The 12460-nt window shown below is 42.0% G+C and overlaps 1 protein-coding gene across 1 annotated transcript in view; it reads left to right on the top strand.

Moving 5' to 3' along the window:
• The first annotated feature begins 1238 nt into the window (after positions 1 to 1238).
• Positions 1239 to 12460, top strand: part of RBM20 (RNA binding motif protein 20) — a 34884-nt gene continuing 23662 nt past the window's right edge. The window contains exons 1-3 of the mRNA XM_010183161.1: positions 1239 to 1323; positions 4430 to 4512; positions 12272 to 12457. Of these exons, the coding sequence (XP_010181463.1) occupies positions 1239 to 1323; positions 4430 to 4512; positions 12272 to 12457 (354 nt within the window). The remainder of the gene's footprint in view (positions 1324 to 4429; positions 4513 to 12271; positions 12458 to 12460) is intronic.

The following is a 12460-nucleotide window of genomic DNA, read 5'->3' as shown; positions in this document are numbered from 1 at the left end:
CAAAGCAATTTTGGAAACAGCATCTTCCATAGAAGGATCATGTCATGAATAGAATGCTACTGCTACCGTGAAAGGTTTCCAGACTAATGCTGTTAATTGCAGAAGGAAAGTTTAACAAGCTCTTGCTGTGTCCCAGGAGGTTTGTAGAGTGGCCAGCTAAACAGCTGTAAGGAGAGTGGTCTGATGGGCTGAAGAGCTAATTAATGTATGCTAGGCAAAAATAGGAATATTTGGCTTATCTTGATCTTTGGATATGGGAAAACAGCTCATTTATTTCTTATTGACGTATACACTGTGGTATGTTAAAAGCAGGGACAGGAAAATAGCATTTTTTGTGTCTATGTTCATTTTTGAGTAATGTGACATATGGAAAAGACCAATAACCTTGACATCCAGATGTAAAGTATAAAATATTTTGGTTTAGGAAGGCACAAAACTTGGTCTTGAAAAGCTTTGGTCTAACAAGGATGGATAAGCAACGAGGAAAGACCCGCTGAAGTAACTCGTCAAATACCGCATCAAGGATGTGCAGGCTGTGGCTCTTGCCCGTGCTTTAGTCCCAGCAGAGCCAGTGGCACAGGTCAGCGTTCGTCTGCACCTGGAGCAGTGGATTAGCGCTGGAAGATGAGTTTCCTTTCTGTTGACTGCTGATAGCTGACCTCAGCAACAACATTAGCCCAAATAACAGCGGTGGCTTTCCTCAATACCTCAACTGTCCTTGGTGGCAGCAAGTCTGAACACAGACAGATTGCTCAGGGATTAAAACATGATGTATTTGAGTGCATGTTTTAAGAAATGGTTAAAATTTGAGCTGGGTAATGCTTGTTTCCTTCCAGAGCAAGTGCTTGCTCTGTAAAAGTCAGTCCCTCTTGGTCTTCGTTAGTGTGCCGCATTTTTCCACAGTTCACCTAATTAGGCTGTGACCCTCTCCCCGGTAGGATCCCGTGGCATTACACTGTGCACAACAGGATTTTGGTGCTGATACGTGAAGAGTCCGAGACCATATGGCATAAACATCAACCGATAATTGTTTGCCATCCACACTTGCTGCGTGTAATGCAACAAGACGGGCTCCCGGCGGCCACGTGATCTGCCTTCCAGTCCTCCATTTGGGGTAGGGTGGTGGGGATTTTTTTTTCTTTCTCTCGGTCCTAAAGTTGTGACTTTCTGGAAGGAAGCTTGTAAATAGTCGTGGCGCAGGCAGCAGGTAGAATGTCAGTGGGATGTTACGGGGCGACATGTGCGCAACACTGACATCGGCTCCTGGCCGCGCTCCCTCCGCACCGGCTCGCTGTGCCCGGCAGTCCTACATGTTGCAAGAAGGTAAGATCGCGTCGTGGCACCCGTGTCCTCCTGCCGCCGCGCCGAAATGTCTGTCACTGCTGTGTCCAGCAAGGAGGGACGCTAATCTGCCAAGCGGAGTATCTTGGCGATCTTTAAAATTTAATTTTGAAGTACAGCTCTTTCCGCAGCGAAGGGGAAAGACAGGCATGCGCAGCTCTGGCGGTAGCAGCTAACGGGGATTTCAAATTAACGATACGATCTGGTTTGTGCAGGAGCTTCTTATAATGCTTAGCTTTTTGTAATACCAGGGCTTTTATACATTAAAAGACATTCCATACCAAATTGTATCCTATTGATTTGCCATGGTGAACCACTCTGTAATAGGTCTGCATGAGCAGACTTCTAAAGCAGAATTACATTAATGTCGTTTACAACCAGTGGGCACAGAATTATTTTAAGACATGAAACAAGTCAAAATATCAAAATAGTTCAAAGATGATTGAATTTAGAAATGCTTTCGTTAGACTATGAATGGAGTTCCTTGGAATTAAAAAAAAAGAATCACGGCAACATCATTAATATTTTTTTGTTTTGTCTTTTTTGTGGTTTGTTTGGGTTTTTTTAATAACTGATACTTTGTACTTCAAGACAGGTTTTTATTTTCAGAAGTAAAGCCTGGGAAATAAATAAGATAATTTTAAAGAAAATAATTATGTTAAAAAAATCAAACCCAAACAATAGCGCTCACAACTTTCTTAGATTTCTTTTCATGCCAAAAACTGAATCTGAGTCTCAGAGTGTTTTGAGATTAAAAGATACATCAGTAACACAAGGTGTATCGTCTACTACGCAGGCCAGCAGAACGAATTAAAACCTCTATTTCCTTAGTCATGTAAGCTACTTAGACATACAGACTGCAGCTACTGAGCAAAGCACACGCGTTACAGTGAAAATGGATGAAACCAGCAAGCAGAACGTAAGGGGCGAAGGGGCAGTAATGCAGCGCTTAACCAAAAAGTCACGGCCGGCCGACTGCACTGGCAGTTTTGTCAGCAGGACTGGGCAGGTGCCCAGCTGAGTGGCGTGGATGGGTCAGTATCTTCACACTTTTTCCTCCCTCACAGCTGCCACATGCAGGGCTCTGAAACCTGATATTTTTCATCAAAAACTGATTCTTATTTTCCGTCTTAGTATACTAATCAATTTTACCGTGCAGAGCTTGGAGCGCATTAACTGTCTGTTACTCCTAATTAATACTGAAGGCAGACAAAAGAGAGAATAAGGTAATTGATGTTATTTAATATAAAATGCCTCTCCCAATTTTGTTTCCTTTGTGGAAATCTTTTTTGGTCTTTGTTCAGGATTTAAGCACCGGCCTGTTTTATGTTTTGTTTCACAAGGTTGATGGAATGGCAGTTTATTATTCCAGACAATAAATTAAACTTCTCAAAGCCAGAGAGTGCCAGCAGTTCTGGCACAGGGTGTTTTCTGCCAGCAGGAACACGCTCAGGTCTGATTCATACCAACTGTTGCTCTTCAACAGAAGAAAAATAAATAAAACCTCCTATATTTCTTTCAAGATTCACATTAAAATTTCTTTAGCATAGAAATTTGGAGGCATTAAAGAAAAAAAAGTGAGCAACATTGGTTGCAAAATAGATAATAAAAGCTTCTAGGCCAAAATGTGCTGTGCATTATCTCCATGTAACAGTACAAATATTATGGTCTCGTATTAAAGCTGATTTCAAAGACATCATGAAAAGAGAGCAAATCTTCTTTGATGTTTTATGTTTAAATTAAATATAACCGAAAAGGGATACAGGAGCATTGCTCTGCTACAGTGAAATCAGGAAAGGCTTTGCAGCACGCTTCAGTAACAGCTGAATTAGATTTGGGCTTCATCAGATTCATGTATAATTTATGTATACAAACTAATGCGTGTGGGTATGTAAACAATAGGAATTTATAACATGTATGTGCTTTTAAAATATACATAAAAAGAAAACTGAAAAATAGGCCTAAGTATATAGTTATGTAATAAATGTATCTTAGGAAACCTGCAGATGTTCTGGTTTTCTAATCAGAAAACTGATTAAAAAATAGGTGAAGTTTTTATTTTTTCTTGTTTTTCTTTTTTATTTTCTTATTTCATTTTTTTGTTTTCTTTTGTTTTTCTTTATTTTTTTCTTTCTATTTTTCTTTTTCTCTTATTTAAATATTAGTGGTAAAGAGAAAGAAAATCGTGTTGGCCACTCCCGATAGGAGCTAGTCCAGCGTTCCTCCTCACACATTTTTGTGCTATAGTGGTTAGTAACATATAGCAATTAAACAGCTTTTAGAGGCAATGGTGATACTAGATTAATTATGAAATGGGTGTGATGCACCTGGGAGACTTTTAGTCGTGAGCCGTCGTTTTTCAGCTGACCTAGGGTACAAAGAGAAGAGCTCAGGTTTGCGCGCGATTTCTGTAGCCTTTGCCATTACCATTATGAATTGTGACCAGTGTTCTCCTGGAGACTTAATTTACTGATATGCTTTTTCACAAAACTTTTCAAATATAACATTGGGACTAATATTTTAAAGGATAAAATGGTGAGTTTAATATTTTGGGGTTTTTTTTTTCCGCAAATAGCAATCCTGTCTTTGAGCACAAATGAAGCTACTTAGAAATGAAAATGCTTCTTAGCTCTTTACCCTTTCCACAGTTATATGTCATTTTCCTGTCTACAAACTGAAGATACTGCCTTTGTAAAAGAGCTTTTATATTGTCTTATATTACTGTGAAATAGAAATGGTTTATTCAAATGAGAAATTATCTGCCTACCACATTATGCTTCTACTTTCAATGCACAAATGAAAATGGCGATGCCTCCAGGCAGTTCAAGATATTGATACAAACCTATTATTTTTGTAGTGGTTAACAATACCATGTGGCAAACACATTAGCAGAAGGAGTGGTGAGATATTACAGTAATATATTTTCCAGTAAGTAATATATGCCAAGGATTATTTTTTAGTTGGGCATTTGTCTATGTGGTCGCATAAAAAGCCTTTGAAGGGTTTCTGACTTGCTTGGTTTTTTTAAAGGCTATATTTTCTATTTTTGCTTAAGTTATAATGAGCTTTCCAGATTGTTTCTCCCTAGATTTCCTTTATTTTCGAGGGGAGATTGGGAGCAGAGCTGTGAGCACCAAGCCGTGTGGCAGCGCAGCAGTCCCCGAAACTGGAGTGCGTTTGCGATGGCCGCTCGCCCCATTCCCACTGCGGTTACCTGGCTCTGCCAACCTTAATCCCCGTCTCAGCCTCTTTGCTCATGGATTTACATTACCATCCACACCACCTTTTCACCTGCTCTTTTCCCCCTGAAAAGCTTCCTGTTCCCCTCGGCCTCCCTGCAAGCCCTGGGGCCGTGCCCTTTGCTGCCTGGAGCGGGAGCACAAGGGGGCTTGGGCTACAGTGACACTGGCGTCTGCATGGGGTCCATGGCTGTTGCGCTGTTGAGGTCATTGGGAACTCCCAGCACCCCTTCCTACAGGAACACTGTTGGGATGCTGGTTGGCAGGGGTAATCTGGCCTGGGGGCTTCGCACCATAAAGGGTATTTGAAGTCTCCATGTGCAGGAAGGGTGCTGGGGAGGCAGGTGCGGGCAGCATGGCACCTCCGGACTGTTGCAGCATGCCCCGAAAGCTCTGTAAAACTCTGGCACGAATTCTGCACTAATTTAGATCTTTGCAACATGTTACAGAGGGCACTGATGTGGTGCTATAGCTATTTTTGACAGTTTTTAGCATACATTTAAAATGCAGTTTTAAAAATACATTTCTTTAACTTTTATAAATAAAGAATCACATTTCCTTGGGAAGCAGTTGGCTGCCTGTTGAAATTTAAAATGTGGACCAGTGTTCCCATGTCCACACTAATCCTCGGAGACATCCGTGATGTACTGTGGCACATCATAAAAACCAAACAACATTTAAATGTCACAGAACAAAATTATAACTTTCCTAACTTCTCAAAATCGTTACCTGTAACCTTAGTTTTAGGAGTACATTTGCTGGACTGTATCCCTTACTTGAAAGTAGTTGAACTTCGCCTAATTAAATATTTATGGAGAGATGTGTTGCATGAGGGAAAGGAGAAATAAACCCAGTATAAAATCTGGAATTCCATGCATTATAAGAAACATATTTCCAGGGTAAAATGTATACAGAATAACAGGGGAGGAAGTGTGATGGCTAGCACAGACTTCGGTGGTACCTGGTTTTGTTGTTCTCGTGCTGTAAGTGCTGTTGTCTATGGCACTGGATTCAGTATTTGAAAGCAGCTAAATCAAATAGAAACAAATGTTGCTGTAAAGAAATCAGAACATACAGTTGATTTTAAACAACGATCCAAAACAAGTCTCCCAGAACTACAGAGCGAGAGTTGTTAACGAGAAATCAGTCTCACCAGCAATGATCCACCCTTTTAGTCTTGCAGCTGCAAATAGGACAGTTGCTTTTTTTAGCAGAAGTGACTGTCGGGGAGGAAAGAGCGTGGTCTCTTCAGCACGCAAAGCAGAGCTGCAAGGTGGATAAGATGTCCTTGAATTACTGGTGTTTGGAGAGAAAATAGGATGATGCATTGCAGTTCCCTTCTTGGGAACAGTCTTTAGTCTATTTTACACTTTCATTGATGACTTGGCTGAACAAAGTATCCATCAAACCTGCAGCTAGTGCCAAGAGGAGAGGATTTACAAGTACCCTGAAGGCAGCATAGGAATCCAGAGTAATCCTGACAAACCAAATCTGACATAACCTGGATGCAGTATTGATGAGAACAATGAAATGGGCAGTCGAAAGGAGGAAGGACTGAGCGAGCCTCTCCTGTGTGGGAAGTCAGAGCAGATCCAGAGATCCCTCCCAACCAACATTTCTGGGGAGTAGCTCTTCAGGAAACGGTCTGGGTGTAACAGGGAACCCTGGGGCTGTGCTGTTATGAAGAAAAGCAATCATAGTGGGCATTACAAACAAATGCAATGTGCAAAATGTGCAGAGAAAGGAGCTGGGGTGGTTGTAGAGAAGATTTGATAGCAGCTGCAGGAAGGTAAGAGAAGTCCTCTTGGTGTGCACGGGAAGACTGATTTATGCCGTTAGCTGAGAGCCACCATAGGCTTTAAGAGGAGCTTTATGAGAGTAAGGAGAGTTGAACAATTAGTTGTCCCTGGAGGTTGTGAAATCTCCACCAAAGAATGTTCCTAAGAGCAGATCAAATAAATATGTCAAGAGTGGTTGGGTGCAGCTTGATCCCACATCAGGAGCTGGTCTAATCATCCTCCTACAGTCACTTCCAATTTTATTTCTGGGATCACAGCCGTTATCCAAGCTGTAGTCACTGTGTTTGCCCCCTTTTCTTGTCCCTTTCCCAGCAGAAATTGTCTGACTTCTCTGCATATAAGCGAAGACAGAGAACGTTTTGGCTGGAAGTTTCCAAAAAGGACTCTCGGTAGGAGGCAGACACCGAACTTCTATCAGCTTTGTAAACTTCACGTTTAGCAGCCCTGTGATAACAGTTTAGATTTCATCTTCCAGTTAACTGTTAGGTTGGATGATGGTCGGGTTTACCATTGCCAAACATGCAAAACTCACTTGGCAAAGCACTTGTGTACTTTGGCTGATGTTTTATTTTACTCCTTCAATAGTATAATGGAGGGCTTTAGAAATCGTTATTTGGGATAAGAAGGGTTTTACTTGCAGCTTATAAACGTATTAAAATAGCTTAAGGTTTTTAGTGCTCCCCATCATTAGCTGAACTTACTGGGAAACATGATCTCTTTTTTTTAATCAATTCTAACCAGAACTTGGCAAAAAAATTTTGGCGTCAGATGATTTCAGAGCTTAAATTATAAAAGTGGAGAGATTTTCTCTTTTCCAAGCTTTTCTGACCAAGAAAGTGATTTCACCAAAACCCAAAGAACATACAGTTTGTGGAGCTGAAAAGAAAAAACAGAGTCATTTAGTATCAGCCAGATGCAGTCTAGAGTATAGGAAAAAGTTTCTGTGTCCGTTTTGTAACCAGTGCACCAGTCTTATTAACCTAACTGGTGGGTTTATTCAACAAGCAAAAATAAACATAAACTGTGTTCTTAATGGGATCAGCAAAACAGCTGATAACAATTAATTCTTCTAATAATATATGTTGTTCAGATTAGTGAACTTTGTCTTTACTTCTGCCAGTGGTTGAAATAAGGCTTTGCAGTTTCCTTGAATTCAAGAGGCTGAAGTCTGTCCTCACATGCAAACGTGTAATCTCACTGAAGTACTGTCAAATGTGCATTTTTATTTGAAGACTAGGTTTATCCCTAACACCTTGTCAACTTCATCTATATAACAATTGATTTGTTTATTTTAAAGGGGTTTTTTATTTGCTCTTTTAGTACAGTGGCAGTTGTTTTGGTTGAGTTTAGAGCAGGCAGCCCCATGTGTTTTGAATAAATGATACATTACAGGGAAGGGATGTTTGCACTTCTGCTTAAGAGAATATAATTTATTTTGTGCTTGGATCATTAGGAAATGGTTCTCTTTGATGTGTTCAAGAGTCCTGAATTAAAAATGTAAAGTTTCCTAACTGTTAGAAGAATTGATTCAGAAACAGCTTTAATAGATGAAAAATCAGCATGCTATTGCAAATATGGTCTCACATCTCATACTGTGCTAATGCAGAGGAGTGATCCATCTAGGATATTTGGTATCTTAATATCCTTGGCCATTTTAATTCTGAAATCAATGCAATAATATAGACAGCTTGGAAAAAGTGCATCTTTTGGAACAAAAGTATTAAATATTTATCTTTCAAAGATTTTGACATGTAGATGTAATTATATGTAAAGGCAAATGTGTCATGGGTGAGGGAGTGCAAAAATCTTAAATGTGCAAGATTCATGGAAAATGCAAGAAAAATTCTGCACCGCTATGAAGTAGTATTTTTTTATGTTACGTTTTTTATATATTCAAATTCACACCCCATGCAGCATTTCAAATATTTGTGACTATAAGTATTTTCTAAATAAATAGTTGCAGCTATGATCATAACTGTATTAGTTCAACTTTTAAAATTTATTTGTTAATTTTGAAATGTGCCAGGCAGCACTTTAAAATCTTTGATTTTGTTATTTGAAAATCAAGCTCCAGGTTGCTGGTCTGTTCTGATAGACATATTTTGTGTTTTGCCCTTACATCACTTTTGTAGGCAGGATTACTCAAATAATCCGGAGTTCTAGATGTTTTGCCTCCAACACACTATGTTGCTCACTTTTCTTGGATGCTAAAAGCATATTAAAGATTACAAGGGCTGAATTGATTTATAGCAATATAGCCAGCATTTGCACTCTCATTGTGAGTATTGCAGTAGTTGACGCCTGTCTTCAACTCCTGACTTAAAGAGCTGTGCGAGAACTTACCTGGTGGAAACTGCACGGGAATGCTCCTGCCTTCCCTTATTTTGGTAAGGAAAGACCACTTCTGGCTTTTCTAGCTGTGCAGAGACTGCTGGTGTGGCTCAGCTGTACAACTAATGTTAAATAAATAAATGAAGAGGACAACTTCTGTTTACTTTTTACAGCACTGACCTCATAATCGGGAATGTTTTGTGCGGGATAGAGCTCGCTTTGGCTAATGCAGGCCAATTCCCTGGGTGCTCAATGGAGAGTGAGAGCTGCATTCAGCTGCTTTGAATTATCTTGCAGCAGAGACCTCCCACGAGCAGGCAGGGGCTACGTTTTGGTAACCTGAGGACGAGCTGGGGTGGGAGGCGTGTGTGTATGAATGGTGATCGGCCCCCACAAAATGCCTTAGCTGAGCGCTATCTTCACTTTGTGTTTGCAGTTTCCAATAGTTTAGTAAGTCTGTAACAGGATTATTTACAAAATGATGTTACCAAATACATAAATATTATGATTGTAGAACAGAAAGAGAAAAATAAATGTTCGAAGCTGTGCATGCTGGTCCCATGTGTCTCATACATTCTGTACTTCATGATAGAACTTCCTCAGATTTGGACATTGCTCTAAAAGAGGCTTTATACACAGCTCTTCTCCCAGCCTCCCATCTGCATATTTGCCTTTCCCACTGACCCATGGATATGGCCTTCCTTCTTTGCCTTGATTAGAGGATAGAATAGTCTGTTTCTGCTGTGGGAGGATAAAGTGTGCAACCCAAAACACCCTGAAATCTGGAAATTCAAAACAGACAGATGGATTTTGAAGCTATTGCCATTCCCAAACCTATTGTGCATGGGAGCAACCCTCCTCACTTATTCTGTTCCTCTGCGAGTGGCTTGAAGGCTGCAGCTTCTCCTTAGGGCATTAATTTTTCTGCAGGTGAGGTTTCCTGCAAGCCCCCAGGCCCTCCTCACTATTGGCTTGCAGACCATGGATTAAACCAGCAGGCACAGGGAGCAGAGTGCTGCCCTGCTCCGCACCAGGACCCGGAAGCTGCTGGCCAGAGCTGGCACTCTTGCACTTGTCTTCCCTGTGCCCAGCTGCAGAGCCCAGAAATTATTGCAGAGTTGGGGGAGGCAGCAAGCCCCCTGAGCATGCCAGACTAGGGGGTTTTCTTAGAGATAGTGCTCCAAAGTTGGTCAAAATAGGAGGAGGCTGAATGAGCTTCAGGGCTTGCGGCAGCATCAAGTGAGATGGTGTCCCTGGAGAGAGGGAGCCCATGCCCATGTCCAGCAGGTAGCCATCGGAGTTGGGAAGCGGCTGCAGCTGTCGGGATGTGCATGCTGCTGCGTAGGCTTGCAGCGCGGTGGAATTAGATTGGTGGGAACAGGAGTCATCTGCTGCTCCTGAGCCTGTAAACATCATATGCTTGCTTTTCTTTATGTTGTAAGACCACCAGACAGTTCTTGTTTGTGTGCTCTGTAAAACTTTTTAAAAGAGTTTTATAGCTTACTTAGCATACAAAAGGTATAACCACCTATAAAAATGAAACAATTGTCAGAACTGTGACGAGTCCTGTGCAGCACAGCATAAGCCAGGATGCGTCAGATGCTGGAGGCACAATACAGCCTGGGTACAGAGTTGTGCCACGTCCCCTGGCAGTGACAACAGTGCCCACACCGGTGTGGGATCTTCCACTCACTGAGCCCCTCACAACCCCACAGGGCTCCTCCGTAGCTTTTGTGGGTCCTCAGGATCTCACGAGCTGGGGTTTCTGAGAGCCTCCATGCTGTTTCGGCTGTACTCGTGCCTTCACTCTCATCCGTAATCAAATTTACATGAAGTGCACTGTAAGTCCAAGTCAGAGAGTAAGCGATGGAAACCACACGGGGAAACAAAAGGCACCTCAGCTCTGAAGCACACTGGTGTCAGCTTGTGCTGGCAGGGAGTCTCGTCATTACATAGTGATGCACTTATCCAAATGGCGTTTTGTATTTTGAGAGACAGATGTGCCTTGCAGTTGCTAGTGGAAGTTAAACGTTAAATATGAAACCCATACATTTTCTCTTAGTCATACTTTGGATTTAAGCAGATGTTTTCCTAATTTGTGGTTTTCAAATGTAGCATGCTGACAAGACATTTATCATTAACTACAACTTCATCCATGCAGTTTAGCAAATTGGCCAATTATTAACAGTGAGGGTTGCGTGGTGGTTGATGCGTAGCTCCTGCTGCTTTGAAAGGCCTCAATTGAAACTCAATACATTTTTACAATGTAAATTAATTGAGCTTTGGACCACATCCCTGTTATTCCAGTGCTCTGTGCTCTCATTTTCAGAATGAACAGCCGTTTGTAATGTGCTGAGTAGCTGTGCCATCCATGAACAGAGGCTCCTGGTGGCGGAAAAAGTGACGGCTAACATTTTTCTGGTAGGGCATGAAAATGGCTGATGGTATCCAAGCGTAGGCAGCACAACATATGGAGGGAACAGAGCCATGATACAGTGTACGTACACACAGAGCAGGCTGGCTCTGCCACGGATGATGCAGAGGGCATCCTGGAAGGGTGCAAGGAGGACAGTAAAAGCAGAGTGGGTGCAGCTGCCTGGAAGCTAGCGCTGCCTGATATTTCCATTATAACATTTCTCTCACTTTTAACTTTGCTAGACTTTGCTCATTTTGATTGCATTTTTTCCTGTTTTATGTTTTCAGGGTTTGATGAGGTGGGGGGAGGAAGGTTTGGTGGTGGTGCTGTGAACTGGTGAAATGTCCCAAAGGTGCTTCTGAAAGCCAGGAACCACCATATACCTGAAAAGTTCATCTCCTATTTTCCCAGCTCTGGAATTCAAGCAGGCAATTTAGTCATCATTTATTCATCCCATGTGCGAGGCTTGAAGGAGGACACTCAGTGCACCTCTTAATGTCTAGAAAGTATAAAGACCTTGATTTTTACCAGCTGGCCCTGCAGAAATTTTGCCTTGCATTCTAGCTGAACTGGGGAAACTCTTCAGGACAGTTTGTTCATGGTTACTCCAGCTTCTGGCAAATCATTTGCTTTTTTCCCTTCTCTGTATTTGCATCTGCACAACTGGGAAATTATGTACTTGGTTACAGAACAGGCTGCCATGCAGATTAATTAAATGAGAACTGTAAACAATTAAAAGAAATACATGTGGTGTATTTCATCTTGCTTTATGCAGCCAGATGTGCTAGATGCAAAGTACCTACAGGGCTGGCTTCACGATCCCATTTGATATCTTCTTTTTCATATCGCCCTGCTCTGTGGAAAAAAGAAGTAATGGAACTGTCACAAAATCAGTCAGGAACAGCGATGTCTCAGCAAGGAGGCAGGAAGTTGCATAAAATACAGAAAAGAGAGAAAAAAATGTAGATTTGGGGCTTGCGTTGCCACTGTTTCTGGTCTGCATTAGAGGTGTGAGTCCTATGGGTTTTTTAAATGAGCTGAAGGCCTGATCCAGACGGATGCAATGGGAGTTCTGAAGAGAGATCTTTGGCATAGTTGTCTCCCTAGAAACTTTTTGAGGGGTTAGGCGAATTTGGCTAACCCAGACCCTGATCCTTTGCAGTGCTGCCAAGCTCCTGGAGAAGAGTCCGTTCTCCGTCGGCGCCCCGAGCCCCCTGCTCCCCTCACCAGCGAGCCTGCAGCTGGCACAGCTCCAGGCACAGCTCACACTCCACAGGCTGAAGTTGGCTCAGACTGCCGTCACCAACAACCCGGCTGCTGCCACTGTCCTCAAC

This window comes from Mesitornis unicolor, unplaced genomic scaffold, assembly GCF_000695765.1.
Source record: "Mesitornis unicolor isolate BGI_N332 unplaced genomic scaffold, ASM69576v1 scaffold6234, whole genome shotgun sequence".
Classification (NCBI taxonomy): domain Eukaryota; kingdom Metazoa; phylum Chordata; class Aves; order Mesitornithiformes; family Mesitornithidae; genus Mesitornis; species Mesitornis unicolor.
This window is presented reverse-complemented; position numbering and strand designations above follow the sequence as displayed.